Consider the following 19,154-nt stretch of genomic DNA (forward strand, 5'->3'; position numbering starts at 1 on the left):
TACCGGAGCCACCTTATCTGACTCCTCTTGATGCGGAGGAGCAGCGGCTCTACTCTGAGCCCCTCCCGGATGACTGAGCTTCTCACCGTATCTTTAAGGGAAAGCCAAAACACCCTGCGGAGGAAACTCATTTCAGCCGCTTGTATTCGCGATCTCGTTCTTTCGATCACTACTCATAGCTCATGATCATAGGTGAGGATAGGAACGTAGATCGACCTTACGGCTCAGCTCCTTTTTACCCACGACAGATTGATGCAGAGTGGGACGCCGCACCTATCCGCCTGTCGATCTCACGCTCCATTCTCCCCTCACTCGTGAACAAGACCCCGCGATACTTGAACTCCTCCACTTGGGGCAGGATCTCGCTTTCAACCCGGAGAGGGCACTCCACCCTTTTCCGGCTGAAACATCAACAGTGAATCACAGGGTAGTGACATACGTTATATACTGAAATTAAAAATATTTTAAGCCCAAATTCCACCTATCAAACAATGACAATTTCACATGTACATAAGGACACCCCGAAACATCCATCAGACAGAAACATTATACACACAGCTAAGCAGTACTACAAGAAACCGATCTTTTCCATCCGGTAGCAACTGTCTTCCCTGTACACCGAAAAGGTCTGTCTGCTCGATTAGCTCGGCCATCTGAAGGATTCCCTGTCGTTGGCTTTAGGTCGGTATGGCTGCAACAGAAGGTGTGGATAGTGTTTCGACGAGCGTTGTGTCCCGACGGGAAACATACGATAGTAAATGCATATTTTGTAAAATTGTGGCCCAGGAGATCAACACCGAATTGTTGTATCTTGTGAGTAATGAAACATGCAGTTATATTTAAGATATGGGCAGGGCATTAAAAATGGAGTACTGTATCTGCGAAGCACCACATAGACTCTTATTGCTTTTACTGGAAGTTAATAGTTGAATTAAGTTGTATTGATGGATCAGCCGCTGATGACAAGTGATAATTTGTGAAGCCCATGTTTTTATTTTATTTATTCATTTATTTTTTTTAGAAAATAGTTGTTTTTATCAGTTTCTACCACCATCTCAGAAAGATGCCTTCAGTTTATTGTATAAAATTAAAGTTGCGGTTTTTGCAAACGTCAGAGCCCCAATGTTACCCTGGGCGGGCACTATATAAATAAAATGTATTACTATTATTAAAGCTCTAGATACAATACTGTCGCATAGAAAAATGTTATGCTTGTGACTCCCTTGACTGTTTAATCAATTCATTCCGAGGTTATTTAACGTTTTACACTGCAATATTTTTAAGTTAAATATTTCTATCACAGCTAGTATGATAGGGATTTATTGCCAGGTTTGTCACATTTTAGAAGGTTTGGTTCATTAATTTTCCGGACCTCCTTGTTCCTGGTCGTTTGGGATTGTGTGTCACCAGATCCTTTCCTAGTAGCAGCAGTGGTAAAAAGGAAAGGGCGGCTCTAGATGGAACTCTATTGCTTTGCATGGCATTTTGCTTTATATCAAGCAAATCTGAGATGGTTATCAACCATTCAATCTCAAGCAAATCTGAGATGGTTATCAACCATTCAATCTAGTTTTTGATTGTGGGATGAAACTTGTATTCCCAAATTAACAGCACGCATTGAGGTTCTCTAGAACACTGACATCAACAAACAGCAACAAAGGCCTGATGTACACCTTAGAATTGATAGGTGCCTCATCCAGGGTTGGTTTCTAATTTGCACAGATTGCCACTGAGATCTTCCACATCTGCCCTGTAGTCCTGAATTTATTAAGAGGGTAGCAAAACTGCTTAACTAGTTATGTAAAAGTATAATTATTTAATCTGTTCATTTTATCAGTCATATAGATTTATTGATCATTTGTACAGTAGCTAAAGTTCATAACATTATCAGCATAAGTGCTTTTTTTAAAGCATTTCAAATGACATTTTATATTTAAGCATAATCAATACTGCTTTACCTGAAAATCCTGTAAAAATATTGCTATTAATTATGATTCATTTTTATTTTGTAGGATGAAGAATTGGTGTGTTTTAAAGACATCAAGCCAGGAGCCCCTTATCACTTTTTGGTTGTCCCAGCTGACCATGTAGGTAACTGTAAGACACTCACACGTGAACACATACCATTAGGTAAGAATATTAAATTTTAAACTGTTCCCTAAAGAGTAAGTTTGTTTGCAATATACATTATTTGAAAAGACCTGAGCATTTTTTTACAATTCTGTCCTGCTAGTGAAAGTTCTGTGCCAAGAATCACTTATGTCATTGTCAGAATAACTAAATGGAGTAAACTATTTTATTTTATCCATTCAATATTGCATAGGATACATTATATTTTAATATATATATATTTCTATTTTTTTTCCTATATATACATTTGACAGATGTCTTTACAAAATGACATATGGTGCAATGGTCTACATATACTGTATTATTAATGTACTAGGGAGCTTCGCTTGCCAAACCCCATGTTTGGTTTTCCAGATTACACAATTTTAAGATTTGTTTTTCCTTGAATTGTTGCTATTTCATTAGTTTCACTTTTATTTCAGAACTTTGTTAAAAAAAATTATTTTAAATCTTTCGAGTCCCAACATGCTGAATTTTTTTAAATGAGGTCCGTGAGACTTTGTACCATAATTCAGGATTGGTTTCTCTGTTTGAAATTTCAGCACAGACAAAACGATCTAGATCATCAGCAGTTAATCATTTTTTTTGCAAAGTAACCAATAAATGCATGTGAGGTAAGCCCCGTTTTTGAAATTCTCTGACTTAAAGTTCAAAGCCTTAAAATATTTACATACTTGACATATCACCTATGTCCATATATTCGATCTCTATTCACCTTTTCGTTATTTCTCCGAGTAATAATTTCGCTTTGTTTGCGCTAATATGATGTTTACTTTCCTTTTTTTGACACATTTCATTTTTTTTCTGCTTTCATATTCTGTATCTTGCTCTCCATGTGTATCACGCCTTTTTTTGAGTCTTTTGAATTCCACTGTTTTCATTATCTCTGACCTGCTCTGCATGTGTTTGGCCCCCTTGTTTTTTAACCTCTTTATGACGTTTTACTATTTTTGTACTCTTTTTATCGTTTATTTCTAACCTCGCTGAGAACCCTGGATCTGTGTGTGTTCTCAAAGCCTTTACACAACTGAGTGTTATGCCTCCCTTGGTTTTATTTGATATTGGTTGTAAGTGGGGCGTGCCTTGCAAGAATCTCATGTTCTATGTCACTGTGAGATGGTCTTGGGTCAATCTCTTGGCACAGATTCTCATGTTTAAGGTCCCCGCCAACGTTTTTTTGAATGTCTTTATAAAGTTCTACTTTGTCTTTTACTCTTTGTCTTTTAATTCTGAGCCTGATTGGACGTGCTATTTTTCAATCCACTTGTTCCTTATTTTCTGAATTTGAACGTAGATTATTCTTTTTCTTTTTTGCATTTTTTTTCTCTCTTTTGAGTCTCTTTTCTTCATGCTGCTCTTTCTTCTTCGCTTAGTTGTCGACGTTTCATCTATAACATATTGTCATACACTTTATATGCGCTGAGAGCCCTGGATCTGTGTGTGCTCAAAGCCAACTGTGTGTTTTGCTGCCTGTGGTCTTATTTGATATTGGTTGTAAGTAGGGTGTGTCTTGCAAAAATCTCATGTTCTACATCCCCGTGGACACTCCGTGGCCAATCTCTTTCGTTTTGTGGGTCTTTTAAGTGTGTTCTATGATATTTACATGAAGATCATGTCTCGTCTCCCTAGTCTTTCTCTCCCAGGATTTTTTTATAATAGTGAGACTATTACAAGCAAGTTAAATGAGGTACTTAGTGTCAATTTAAATTACCGCTTGGTCAAACCTGAAAGTGTGCTGGCATTCTGGAGTCTTCTATTTGCAAAAACATATAGGTGGACGATATTATACTTTCTTACTCTTAATAAGCAAGGTGCAACAGTGACTCATAAAAGGTTGCATATCCAACAGAATAGTGTTGAACTATGCCAGTAATAAAGACAGTCCAGATGGCTTCTGGTAACAGATTTTTTTATTTTTATTGGCTTTCTTAACAAAAATACAAAGCTCCATGATAGTGGAAATTGTGGTTGTTAAAAATGAGGTGTTATACTGTACAAGAAAGAATTAAGTCAGAAACATTAGCAATATTATATAAACTCAAAAAGAAGCATTATATTAGTTTTTCAGAGCACCTTTTTATTAAAAACATAACAGAGTGCCCTGGGATGCACAACCCAAGATGTAATAATTTTGAATGAATATTTGCATTTGAAAATAAAATAAGTATTTAGAACATGGCAGTGTTTTATACATTTTTGAAAATACTGCAATACAGAAACATTCTTAACTACAAATGGACTTCGGTTTACAATTTCATTGTGGTAAAGTAGAGAAACGTTGTGGTCAGACGTAATGAAAGCTAAATGTATGTATCTTGAATTTTTCATGCAGAATGAGTAAGTATTTTTTTTTTTGCAGAAAGTGTATGAGCACTTCTAGCAATCTCAGAAATATAATAAGATTTGGATGTGGTTGTATATTTATTGAATTTTACTCTGTTTTAGCTGGATAATTTTCATTTGATTCCCAATCACAGCCTTAAGCCATTTTCTAATGAGATAAAACTAAGCCTGCCCCCAAAAAAAAAACAGCTCAGTTTCAGCACTCGAATCATCCTCCTTAAGATATTCAATTTAAAGTACAGGATTACTGTTTCATACATTTCATTTGTTCAAATGAAAAAATAGATTTTTCAAATAAAAACACATTTAAAATAGTTGCTTAAATTAAATAAATTGACTTTCTCATCTCCTGACAATGCAGGTATAAGTGTCTGCTTTACATATTTTTTGTTAGATTTTCAAACAAGGTAAAAGGCCAACCAACTAAACCCTCATATATACATTAAGATTACATGTGTGACAATAAATTGTTCTACTTAATATATAAATTTGACATTTATGTGTATTTTTACAGTGTTTTTTAAGGTAAATGCAACCAGCTAATTGAAGCTGCTGATGACGTAATGCGTTTGATCCAGAGTATGTTAAGTGGTCTTTATGTTTTCGCTAATGTCATGCTACAGCATATCTTTCCCTTAAGTATAACAAATGGAATTTTAATAATGCATACCACTAAAGATGGAATTAGAAGTTTACAGTTTTAGTCTCAGTTTATCTATGCCTGTCAAGCTGAAAATATACTTCTCAGATACTCTGCTAATCATATGACCATGCCATCTTTATGTTTGTGAACAGTGAAAAAAATGGTGGAAGTTGGAAAAAAGATGCTGCACCAGAACAATGTTACTGATCCTAATGATATCAGGTAAAACCACATGAATATGTATCATTAAATCATTGCGCCTCAGTTAGTGCATTATCTTTAAAATTTGTTTTTTTAATTATTTCTTTTTTTTACCCTCAGAATTTAAATATTTGTATTCTGTCATTTGATTTATAATATAATAAAGACAGTAATATTTAAATGTTTTTTAATATGTAGTACATGGAATGAAAGTTTAAAACTGTACGGTAGTATGAATTGTGTGTATTGTGAGCAGTGTTTAAGACATAAGAGAGTCTGGGTATGTATCTATTATTAGTCTGTATTCTAGAAAGTAAAATAATGTGGATTAATACTGTAGCTACAAGAGGTTGTATGCCTTCTGTGTTTAAGAGGTGAGGAAGAAGATTTACTAGCCTCTATAAGGTTGTCTGCCTTCAAGAACAGGTGTTCATGGGGACCTTAATGTGGATGAACATACTTTAGAGAATGCTATTTTTCTTTCAGGTTTAAGCGCACCTTAATTGGTGACTAATCTGGTAAAGAAATTCGGGGATATGGGCTGGAGATGGGATGTCCCCAGACCTCATTTTTACAGCATAGAATCCTGTGGTTTATATTAAAGAACAGCATTTGAAAGAAAGACAAAGGATGCCTGAACCTTAAAAATATGTGTGGGCCCAGGAGTACAGGGAGAATTGGGGCTTGCAGAGGGATATCTACAGAGCAGGATATGTGACTTTTTGGGATGCATTACTGACATTATTCTGGGGATTACTCCAGAAATGGGTCCAGGGTGGGTATAAAGCTGTATCTTGATGGTAGGTGATTTTGCTTTTACTAGTACATGACCTTTTGCTTTATTTCATTTCAAATTTTATCGCTGGCATTAAATATAGAAAACTGAAACAGATTTTTTTTTATTTTTCATGGTAACTAAAATATGCATGAAAATATCTCAACAGTGAACAGTTTGTAAAATGATACATTCTTAATTGGTTATGCTGCTTACTGTTTTACAGGTTGGGTTTCCACTGGCCCCCATTCTGCTCTGTAGCTCATTTGCATCTCCATGTTTTAGCTCCTGTGAGCCAGATGGGATTCATGTCCAGATTGTTTTATAGAATAAACTCTTATTGGTTTGTCACAGTAAGTAAACAAAAACACTGCATTCTTCATACTTTTAAACAGAAACTCGACACTCTTTGGTGTTACTCCAATCTAGAGTAATGAACATGAACCTAAATTGAAAAGTTATATTTCCAACAAAACTCAAGAGAAGGTTTAACAGAGGGCAAGGCCAAAGATGTACGCAAACAAAGACAAAATAAACCCTACAGCCACACTGGATTTTACTAAACAGGTGTAGGTTGCCACTTTGTTGAGGTTAGGGTAGTTTTTTAACTTCCCACCTCTTGATAACACAAAATAGTACTTCTCTCCCTTTCTTGCTATCTGTAATTTTTGTCCTGCTTCCGTTTTGCCTAACTGATGCCACGTTCACATGCTCTCTGACTAATTGGAGAGCCAAGATATGACGTTTCACCTTCCCTCTTGAGTGTGTTCGCATGGGTTTCCAATCGAAATATTCAGAAAAAAATGTGAGGTACCTTGTAACTAAGATAAAAGGCATTTTTGTAGAAATAAAGAGCAAAATAAACATATTGAATATGGATCACTTCACTCCAACTATATTTTAACCAAAAAATGGTGTTTCGGGCAGACCATGTTGTTTGTTTTACTTTAAACAATTGACTAAATTTAAAGGTCAGTGCAATGCCACAACTCAGGTAGCTTTGTTTTGTCTGAATTTTAATACTGAGTCCGTTGAGTGTTCCTGCTGCATTGCCAACTCAACAACTAGAATTTACCCTCTATCCAAGAGCATGTGAATTTAACATTACCTGTTCAAGACTTAATGATGTGGCAGAGAAAATATATGTTAGTCTGATTCCTCTAACTTGGAGACATTTCTGCCTTTTTTTTTTTTTTTTTTGGTCCATCTGTACCCTACCATAGGAAAAGTGATTCCTAGCATACCACCTTTGTTGCCAGTCTGACTAATTCTGATGCACTGGCATTTGAATGTGTCCTTGCCAGTGAAAATACATAATAAAATAGAAATGAAATAATAAGTTTGACACCTCTTAAATCAATTGTATAAAGTAAAGATCAAGAGTGGTCTCCCCTAGACTTTCTCGTATACTCGGATATGGGGATGGATATTTGAGGAGTAAACCACAAGCATATTATGTAAATTAAGGAACCATCAACAACAAATCAAATTAATAATATATTTAACAATTATTATAAAAGTAAAAGTTGAATAAATCAAACTCTGCAGCTGTATGAATAAAAGGTAAAGTACCACATCCAGTTAATGGAAATAGCCCAAAAGTTGATAGAAATCTAAGTTTTGTACCTAGTACTTAAGTTATGGTGTTTACATATACAAACACACACACACACACACAGACAGACATAATTCCAAAAATGGTATTCTCGGACTCAGGGAGGTCTAAAACGTCGAGATTCATCAAAATCTCGAAATGGAATTTTTGGAGGATTCCAATACTTTCCCTGTACTTCATATACAAGAAAGTAAAAAGTAATGCCACATTAGCTCTATGGGCACTTCTGCCCTACCCACAAAAAACACAGATAAGCTAATACAGCTTGAGTGAAAATAAAATATTTCATGGAACACAGCATATATTGTTTGCATATATTTTCACTTTAAACACTAACAAATGTTTTCAATTTAAAAAAAGAACACCTTTCCATGGTTGGCGAACTGTTTCAGTATTTATTAGTAAAAGGCAAAACAGCAAATTTCTGTCACTTGGGCACATAATAAGAAAAACAAAAATACAGTAATTAATCAAATGTTAGTTAAGTAAAAGGTTGTAAGTTGAAAAAAAGCATATACAAATTACACTTACAAAGAAGAAAATTATATGGTTTTAGCACAGCTATAGTGAAATGTTTGTGCATGTGTTGAATCATATACATGCATCATTTTACAGAAGATGCGTACATTATTTTTAATGTTGTTCTTTATTTGGACTTTTACCTGTGATTCTGCCAGAGAGTGAGAGGTTCACCTAGGTAGATCACAAAAAACACAATGACGCTCTTATTTGGAAAATGTAGTAGTAATAATTATAATAATAATAAGTTAATGTTTCAAAGTATATACAAAATTATAATGTAGGCTATTAATTAGCACAAAGGAGCTCTTTGTAATTTTAACACCTGTAGACAATTTATGTTAATAATGATTTAACTAAACAGACTCACTGTGTCATCAGTCACTTCCTTTAAAGCTGAAATTAAAATTACAACTTGGTTCCAGCAACGAAAATGAGAGATATACAGAGAATGGTGCAACTCAGGTGATGATGCTGTATGAGACAGTGCAGTCCAGGAAGCCAGGTCGTTGGTCTAAATGCTGTTTGGTGGGTGGAAACAAACTCCGTGGAAAATATTAGTTATCAACAGTTAATAAAATAAAACAGGTAGCCCAAGGGTGAAAATGACACTGCTTGGTCTGGTGTAGCATAAAACTAAAAGAGGAACACACCAGAACTTTTCCCTCAATCCCACTGTGTTTCCCAGCAAGGCTACTGTGTCAAAATCTGTACATGCATCATACACATATACAGTATCCAGCCCTCTGAGAATGTAACTTTGCAATAGTTATTCAATGTGCATATACAACACAAAACCATACAAATGTTTCATACACACTGTACTTAACATCAGTGAACATTTCCTTTCAAACTCTTAAGAGTCAATATGAAATTTGTCTTTAGGTCTTGTTTCACATTCCAGAGTACTGTCCCTTATGCACAACCACTATTGAGCAACTTTTATTTGCATACCTGCCAGGTCAAACTTCAATATCCTAATCAAATGGCACACTGGATCATCCACTAAGCTGTACAGAATGAACTGTGATGTTTAAAGGGCACATCAGAGAGTTAAATAGTATTGGGGCAGTTTTTATTGTCACCTTTTTGACAAGATGGATTTCTAAGTTAAATTTCAAGTGAAATTTACTCAGCCTAAATGCGCAGTAAGTACTCAAGTGAAGTTCATTAGCTAACCTGCCAGGTACTAATTGCAGTGATGCATTTGGCATAACTGGGCCATGTCTTAAAAAGTCTGGTGGGTGTCTCACAGAGCAGACCGCTTAATGAATAATAATAAACAAAAAGTGATTTACATGTTGTTTGTAATCTGTTGTATAATGTTACTGGTGAACATTATGGCCGATATTATTTGAGTGTTTGTGCCCCATGACAGAGTGGCATTCAACCTAGGAATGTTTTGTGTCTTAATTTGCTCTAGTTGTTGTTTGAAAGGCTGGAGGAGTGAAATTCTTTATATTGCCTCAACAAGCACTTGTAATGATCACAATTTTGGCACAGTATAGAATCAACACACAACCAATTGAGTTGTTAGTGCAGTGGACTCAATTTTACTTTTCACAGTGTTGCCAAAACTCACACATGTGTCATGTCAATGTCACATCAATGTTAAAATGAAAGTGAAAGCATACCATGTAAATTATTCCAACATAAGTAAAGTTGTTTAATTTGTTTAAGTCAAAACACTCGCATCAGCACTAAAGACAAGTGCCTGATGGCCTTTTTTCCCTTGCTTTCTGTTTCATTAACTATGTGGTAAAGACAAACTTGTCATGGCATGAAATTTTAACTATGTGGTAAAGACAAACTTGTCATTGCATGACATTTTAGGCTAAGTTAGTCTCATTTAGGCTTCTCTGGCCTATATCCACTTAGAGTGACATTTACCTTACATCTGAGTCAAGTCTGATGATGTATTGGGATCACAGTTAAGATATTGCTTTAGGTTCTTCTAATATTATGACAAATCAATCGGCAGCACTTACATTTTTACCTTAGGAAAGATAAAATAATCAATTTGACTTGGGGGTTTAGGTGGGGTATGGTGGGATTTTAGAGTACAGTACCTGCCCTCTGTGAAAAAGAAGTGGCTAAACAATATCTTTCTGTTTATAAAAATCAGTACAGCTTTACACATGTTCTTTTCTTGTTCTACAATATGCATTGTTTATCTCTCATGTTTTCTACCCCTTTTGTTTGCCTATTTGACATACATTCAGTCTTTATAGAGAAATGCAAATTGCAAAAAAGTTTGGAGTCCTAGCTTATCTGTAAAACTGGGAAAATGAAAAAATTGCTGAGTACATTTTTTGATTCACAGCTATCAGCAGGAGTGTGCAATGGCCAACAGGATATCAATACATATTTGAAAGAGGTTTCATTCAGACTTAAGCAGAATATGATCATCCAAAGTGAAACTGAATCATTACCTCCTCTACCCCTCTCAATTGCACTGAGCCTTGTGTCAGGTTAGTTGAGCATATTCAAGTGTAGCCAGTTAGCACACAATAGAACAGGACAGCTCATACATCATTTGAGTCTGAGTCACATATTTTCTTGGTTTCACATTATAATGTAAGAGGTGAGACAGTAAGATATGGAGTTCACATTTTGAACTTTAATAGTCATTGTTTCATGAATACTTTAATAATAAAGAATTCTGATGATTAAGAGGCTGCATTTTATCTTGTGGCTCCTCGTAAAGGACCCTTTTTGAAGCATCTGTGTGTGCTTACCAACACATACAGTGTTAAACTCAGCAACATAATTTGCACAACAGGAGAGTAATGCAATAAAAGTAAAATGTTAAGTAGTCTGATTGCTTTTTTACAGTAACAAGTAACCAATAGTTATTTTATGTTAAAAATACCAGCATTGGTATTATTCCAGCAGCACTGGATGCAAGGCAAGAACCACACATACTGGGTTCATTGCAGAGCTCAAACCCGCAGCCAAGCAGAAAGGAGTGAGCTGCATGCAATTGGGTAACAGAAACCTATAAGTAATGCATCAGTTTGACTACATATTTATAAAACACTACAGAATTATCACAGGAGTCATGCTTATTTTTTGGATTCACATTGACTGAAGATGATGTTAACTCTTTTTTGTGCAGCTTAATGGCATCAGAGGATTTGGACAAATGAGAACTCCAGAAGATTATTTGCCCATATAAATGTGTATTTTTTTTTTTTAAACAGGTTTCTTCCCTAACCATGTTATTCATCTTAACTTAGTTATGTGTGTACATGTAAACACACTCATTCATCCCTTGACCAGCAGAGACATACTGTACTTGCTAAAAGATCACAGGCTGTCACACTTCCCAGCAGTTATACTCTCTGAAATGGCATGACTGCTACATGTACTTTGGATGCTGTGAAGTTTTTACTGCTGATTCCACACAGCTTCTGGGACTAGACCTTAATTCTACACTCCACTACCGTCATTATGAAGGGAGTTTCGTACCATCTAGAATCACTTCTGGTGTGAAGGCAGCTCCATTGCTGTTTGCACTTTTAGAGAGGGAGCATGGCCCCATCCATCCTTATCTTGACTCATACACTCTCTAGTAGTTCAAAGATACTGTAGCTGGAAGTCTGGCATCTCAAAAAATGCCCTAGAGCAGGGAGGCCCAATGCGGCGATCGCGATCGACAGGTAGATCGCGTTGCATTCAAAAAAAAAATTTTTAAACATTAGTCTATCAAATATCCTCCCTATGGCATTACATACAGGGCGGCCAGTCTGAGATCTCTTCTCTTCTAACACACTGGTCATCCCGCACGCATGATCAAACACACGAGCTACTGCAAAACTCTGGCTGTGATCTAGTTACCCTTCCAATTTATATCGACTAAAGAAGGAATTTAAAAAAAAATTGTTTGGGGAGGGTATGGGCTGGATGTGGAATTGGAAGAGGATTTTTTTCTCACAATGTCACAAAGTGCGTTTGTCTGATCTGTCAGTCTATCATTGCTATTCCAAACAAGGAAAATGTGGAAAGGCACTTTCGAACTGTTCATAAAATCTACGAAACTGACGTCATTCCAAAAAGCAATCTGAGAAAGAGAAAGGAGAGGTGACTAAAATCGCAGTTAATCGGACAACCGTCATTTTTCACTCGGCTGAATTCAAAAGCTCCTTGACTGCAATTTTTGGCTCTACTTATTTATGCGAGTCAGCCTTTTCCCACAAAACGGTTATTAAATCCAAATACTGTAGTGACCATAAATGTATTGAATTGTTATTGTGCTTGTGCCATAAAGGTTATTCAGTTATGCAAAGTACGTCAACATACATTTTATGTATAAAGTATACTCAGTATATATATATATATATATATATATACTGTATATATATATATATATAGAGAGAGAGAGATATCGATCTCATTTCAACCTGGTCATTTTAAAAGTAGCTCGCAAGCCAAAAAAAGTGTGGGCTCCCTTGCTCTAGAGTATGGGAGAGGAATATTGTTTTATCTGCCACATCCTTCTTGTATAGATTTGTCCCTGCCTCTCTTCAGTTCCACCTAGCACACCTACCTGCTGTATTAACCCTGTACCTGTGGCTATCTTTCCAAACTGACAAACTGTAGTTCAGGTTTCTCTCAACTTGTTAGGGCATTGCTGAGCCCCTCTCATCTTGCTGTTAGGTTGCTCACCACTGTGTACCTCACACTGTTAGTTAAATGGTATTAGTCCCTGGGATCCTTAACAAGTTTGGGGAGTGACAGGATAAAGTGACTTTATGAGTACTGTATTTTAAGGCTTCAGCTTCAGACCTGCTATAATTACTGTAGTACGAGAAAGTGTTTTTCAGAATAATTTTCCCTTTGGTTAATTTAACTCTTAAGTAAAAAATAAGTCTTTAAGTCAGTGTATTGTTTTCATTTCTTCTCATGGTTGATCTGTTCATTGTGTTCACTTTTATTTCTTTTTATAGGCTGATCAGCTCATAGAAAAGCTAAATGCTCTTCCTGATGAAATCAGATAAAATGAAATTGAAAGATATCGGAGCCTGTTTGGATTTCAACAGCAGTGCTTTTAGAGAGTTTGTGGTCATCTTGAACTTGACCATTACTGTACACAAGAGTCCATTTTCATTTCCATTTTTACATTTGCAAATAATAAAGAATAATCTCCAGATTAAGAGTTTCAAAATATGGCCATTCAGCATTGTAATCTCTGTCTTACTGGCATGTTCTGATACAGTAGACATGCTCACTTTATGGCAGCTCTCACTGCAATTATATAAACAAGTTGGAGAAATAATTGAAATTTATAAGTAGCTCTCACTTATTGTCACATAAATATATTAAGATGTTCATCAGAAAGTTTTGGGCAAACAATGTGGTGTTTCAAATACTCAATGACTTTAGACATAAGCAGTCATTTTCATTGGACATTGATTTTGTTTATAGACTGGATTTGTCAGTGAATAATTGCTTGGTTTGACCTGTGAATCCAGTGCTTATTATGACTGTCAAGGAAGTGTTCTGTGAACATCTGTAAGGATGCAGTTGATTCAAGTATTGACTAAATTTTGAGATTATAGTTTTGGTCCTTAGTAATTTTGATATTTTGTATAAATGAGTAATTTTATCAGTTCTGTATATTAATTTATTAAATATTTTGAGGAGCTAATGTTTGGCTAATTATGCAAATTAAGAACTTTTAAATACAGTATACTATTGTAATTTGAATTATTTATATTTGTAAATAATGTAATAACAATCTCTCTAAATGTGTAATTTTAACTAACTGTATTCAGACTCTCTCTATCAAAATGGGTGTATAAAACAGTATGCTGTATATTCTGTGCATGAAACCATTATAATGAGCTTGTGATAATAAAAAATTATGTTTATATAGTATGTTGGCAAGCAGTAATGCCAATGAAAATAGTGTTAGAGCACTATGTCATGCATAATTCTGATGTTTTACATTGGGAGAAAAATGCAGATGTCTTATATTAAATGATGTAACAGAGTATGTGTGTGTTTTGTTTTACACTTTTTTTTGGTAATATGGCTAAATTGCAATGCTATATAGTCTCAATTATAGAAGCAACATGTGTTTTACTTGGTTTATGATTTACAATCTATTTATCTAGTCCATGGCAGACCTCTAACCAGTAGTTTGAACTTCTTGAAATGTTTAAGTTTTCATGCTTGGTGGACAGATTCTCTATATAAAGCTCAAGCAAACAACGCTATTCTGTGAAATTGACCCATTTTTGCTACTCACATTTGTGGGTGTACTGACCATGCAGCCTTCCTGTTTACTATTTGTGTGACCAATAAAGATTTTAGTGTTTGTTGGTCACATCTTAGTCTGCAGTGTCTTACTTAATTTTTGTTTAAAGATAGGTTTTGCATTTCCTCCCACAGTCCAAAGACATGCAGGTTAGGTGCATTGGTGATCCTAAATTTTCCCTAGTGTGTGGGGGTGTGCACACCCTGTGGTGGGCTAGCACCCTGCCCAGGGTTTGTCTCCTGCCTTGTGCCCTGTGTTGGCTGGGTTTGACTCCAGCAGACCCCCATGACCCTGCAGTTAGGATATAGCGGGTTGGATAATGGATGGATGGATGGATAGGTTTTGCTTTGCTATAACAGTTGTGTTATAACGTTCAGTTGAATAGTGAATGCTGTATTGTGTTAAGTAGTTTAAACCACTTAATTTTGCAATTTTCTTAAAAGTTCCCACAAAGTGCAAAAACATTCTTTACAGGATTTCCAGCTTTTATTTTGATTGTCAAAAATCAGAAGGAATGTGCTAGACTAGAACTAGCAAAATTAATGCTGAATACAATTGCACATACAGTTATTAAATTATTGCAACAGAGTTCTGAAAGTGTTTAACATAAATACATTCAATAATAGACAAATACATTCAATAAGAGTACAACAAATACCTTTTCTAATATATTTCAGTCCCAACAGGTAAATTTAAACAAACTGACAGATTCACCATGGTTAATAAAATTACAAAAATGTTAATTTCAGAACATTATCTATCTAACTCCTAATCCAAGAAGTTATGATTTTTTTAATAAATTTATTAAGATATTTCATGAATTCCTTTTTTAAGGAAACTTCAGAATAATTACACTTTCACATCATATCTGCAATTTTATGTAACCACTACATCACAATTGTGGTTTTTCTAGACCCCCATAATCTATGACAGCACCTGGTTTAATTTCATCTGAACTTTGTTTTGATGATCATTTCCTATATTTAAATGAATTATTGTACATTTAATCTATGTAAACTAGGGATTGGCTAAGTACATTTGAAGTACAGATGTATTTTATTTTTGTTACAATGTGTATTATTCAGAAGCGTTTTGAAAATAATTAGTAATTCAATTTGCCCCCCTAATCTTTTCTACCTCAGAGCAAAAGTGTAATTATCTATATGATAATTATACATATATATTTTACATTTGGAGCACTTGCAGCCTATGTAACACACCCATCATTGCAAAGTGAGTCAAAGATTTTACCATTGGTTTTGTAATTGTAAGTCACTCTGAGTAATATTGTAGAGTTTCATTCAAGATCCTAACAACATTCTCAACAGTTTATCACAGGGCACCCTCATACACACACTTGTGTAATAAAACTGTTTGTAAAGGAAATTTTTCGGTTTACAATATTGGCTTTCTAGACTGGTATTTCCTCATAGAGAATCCATACTGAGTAAGCAACAACTGTCACCTAAATAATTCAAATTATCCTTACTGAAAAGGATAAGTAATTCCAACAGCGTATAAGTGGGAGGAATAACATACTAATGTGAACAGTGGAAATGTAAATACATTCAACTTGTTTCTTTCTTTGTGCTAGAGATAAACTGTTACATTTATACATTCATATTCTAACCAGAACTATTTATTGTTTAAAGTCTAGTGTTGTGCAGTTGGTGAAAAGCAAAGCACTGGCTGTTTAGTTTTTAAAAGCTGTAAGAAAACATCCCGCTTCTTGACCAGCTCAGCTAAGGTAAGCAGTTCCACTCTGGGTGAGAGAGGTGCTGTTGCTAATGATCTTCTCTCCTTTTTTCATGGCAGAGAAAACATGCCCAGTGAGGCCAACCAAGCCCAGCAGTAGAGTCTGATGGAAGTCCCACCCTTTCCAGTCATGGGGCCATAAAAAGGGAAACCCCAGGAAGGTGGCATTGTTCTTAAAAGGACTACAGTAGAGAGAGAGAGGAGGAGGAGCTCATACAAGCGATTACTTGATTGTTTTGAATTTAAATTGGTAGCATTTCAGTTTAGCCAGAGTTGTCTTACTGTGGGGACTATTTTTGTTTTTATTTATTTTTAAGTTCTGATGTAAATGGGGATACCTGGGTACTGATACTCCCCCATTTTCACACTGCTTCCCGGTCACAACATATATACACCCACATAAAGTGCCCTCCATAATGTTTGAGACAAAGGCATTTTTTTCCTTGATTTACCCCTCTGCTTCATAGTTTATTACAAATCAAACAATTCAGACGTAAGTAAAGTGCACATTGCAGACTTTAATGTAAGGGTATTTGCATATATTTCAGTCACACCGTGTAGAAATTATGTTTTTTATAAATGGGCCCTCCATTTCAGGATAATATTTGGGACAATTGGCGTCACAGGTGTTTGTGATGTCTCTGGTGTGTTTCATTGCTTCATAACAGCAGGCACAAGTTACCTAGGCTTGCTTCTGTCTACACACTACCTTTGGAATCTGTAGTTGCCATTGTTCAACATGACGACAAGAGCTGTACCAATGAAAGTCAAAGATGCAATTATGAGGCAGAAAACCAGGAACACGATCATGACTGACATTGGTAAAACGTTAGGATTACCTAAATCAACTGTCTGGAATATCATTTAGATCAAAGAACACACTGGTGGACTCGGTAAAAGCAAATGGGCTGGTAAGTCAAGGAAGACCTCAACTACCATTGACAGCAGAATCCTCACTAAAGTAAAAAAAAAAAAAAGCCACAAATGCCTGCCTGACAAATCAGAAATAGTCTTCAGGACTCCGGGAGGCAGATGACTATGTGTCAGACGACTATCCGCAGAAGACTTCATGAACAAGATGACTAGATAACAGTTTGCAAAAAAGCATTGAAAAGGGCCTGCAGAATTATGGAAAAAAGTCTTGTGGTCAGACAAGATAAAGATGACCCTATATCAGAGTGGTGCCAAGATCCAAAGAATACCACCTCATCTGTTCAACGTGGTATTGGAGGTGCTATGGCTTGAGCATGTATGGTGCCACAGGTACTGGCATGCTTATCTTCATTGATGATCCAACTGCTGCAGGAAGTGACAATATGAATTCTGAGGTGTATGGAAACATCTGCTCAAGTTCCAGTAAATGCCTCCAAAGTTATTAGATGACACTTCATCCTACAAGAAGATAATGATCCCACCCATACTGCTAAGGAGATGCAGGAGTTTTTTTAAAGCTAAAAAATGGAATATTCTTGAATAGCCAAGCCAGTCACCTGATTTAAATCCAATTGAGAATGCCTACCATAAGCTGAAGAGAAACCTTTAGGGGACAAGCCCCCAAAATAAGCAGGAGCTGAAGATGGCTGCATTAGAGGCTTGGCAGAGCATCACCAGGGAAGATACTCGGCACTTGGTGATGTCTATGAATTGCAGACTTCAAGTAATTATTGCATGTAAGGGATGTACAACAAAGTCCGAAGTATGACTGCTTTGATATATCTGTAATTGCTCTGACCCAAACATTATGGTACCCTAAAATGGGGACACCATGTAGAAAAGTGTAGTCATTCTACATGGTGTGTCTGAAATCTATGCAAATACCCTTAATATTAAAGTCTGCAACATGCACTTCAATCACATCTGAAATGTTTGATTTGGAATTTTAAACAGCGGAGCAGAGGGATAAATCAAGAAAAAATGGGTGTTTGTCCCAAACATTATGTATATCCATATATAAATTTGGCACTCAGAGCTGTGCAATCAATTATCCAGCAGTCTAAAACTTAAAGGCAGTTTAGGTGTGGTAATATTTAGAACACAAGTGTGCACTGCCTTCCTAGACAGTCCACAGTAATTGTTTGCCTTGGGTTTTATGTTTTCAGACATCACTATTGAGGTGCTAAGTGACCATGGGCAGCTCACTTTTAATTGGATTAATAAGTTGTGCTGATATATATATATATATATATATATATATATATATATATATATATATATATATATATATATATATATATATATATATATATATATATATATATATATAAAGAGCAGACTTAAAGAAGATGGACAGCAGAAAGTAGATAGACTTAATTCAGATGGAGGAGGTGTCTTAACACGCTAAAAATCTAAGTCACTTCAGAAGAATCGTAGGTGATTATGTCTTTTCACATTTGTCTAGATACAGAAAAATCCTTTAACCTTTCAAATAAATATTTAGGTGGTGAGGCCTAGTGACCACAAAGTGGAAGGAATATTGTTCAGTGTACCTGACCATCTATGAACTCTGAGGAAATCCTCTAATATTCCAGTGTTTTACCTGTGAAAAAAATATTTAGACAATTGTATTGTGAGCAAGTGATTTGAAAGTAACTTTAGATGAAAGTGCTATATAAATAAATCATTTTCCTCCAGCATATTTGTATTAAAATATTGGAGCCACTTGCCATAACTCTGCAACTGCAAAAGTCACTAAATATTACAGGTTGGGAGCAGAGTCCATAGGTGTTACAGATTCACCTTTAGTATCAATGAAAATCACTGGACATTATAGGAATGGTGGTGACCCAGAGTTTAGCACTGCTGCAACTGTTCAAGGGACCTTGGTTAAATCATAGTATGCTGATTGGAAACTCTGAATTGTCTATAGAGTGTGAATGAGGGTGACTTGCAATTATCTGGCATTCCCTTTAAA

The 19,154-nt window shown here is 35.6% G+C and overlaps 1 protein-coding gene across 1 annotated transcript; it reads left to right on the top strand.

Annotated features, from left to right (window-relative positions):
- Positions 1–596: 596 nt before the first annotated feature.
- Positions 597–14,535, top strand: hint3 (histidine triad nucleotide binding protein 3). Its single transcript, XM_039747813.1, has 5 exons — positions 597–813; positions 2,013–2,130; positions 5,269–5,338; positions 6,319–6,445; positions 13,176–14,535. Exons 1-5 carry the CDS (start codon positions 688–690, stop codon positions 13,224–13,226), a joined length of 492 nt encoding a protein of 163 aa, XP_039603747.1. The 5' UTR covers positions 597–687; the 3' UTR covers positions 13,227–14,535.
- Positions 14,536–19,154: the final 4,619 nt, after the last annotated feature.

Source organism: Polypterus senegalus, chromosome 3 (genome assembly GCF_016835505.1).
Source record: "Polypterus senegalus isolate Bchr_013 chromosome 3, ASM1683550v1, whole genome shotgun sequence".
Lineage (NCBI taxonomy): Eukaryota > Metazoa > Chordata > Cladistia > Polypteriformes > Polypteridae > Polypterus > Polypterus senegalus.

What these genes read in the sequence shown, in the direction of transcription:
- hint3 (XM_039747813.1), top strand. Translation starts at nt 688, where the DNA reads ATGGCTGCAACAGAAGGTGTGGATAGTGTTTCGACGAGCGTTGTGTCC. An exon ending in ACTGATCCTAATGATATCAG is followed by an intron (nt 5,339 to 6,318) that starts GTAAAACCACAT and finishes ACTGTTTTACAG; the next exon opens with GTTGGGTTTCCACTGGCCCC. An exon ending in ACTCTTATTGGTTTGTCACA is followed by an intron (nt 6,446 to 13,175) that starts GTAAGTAAACAA and finishes TTCTTTTTATAG; the next exon opens with GCTGATCAGCTCATAGAAAA.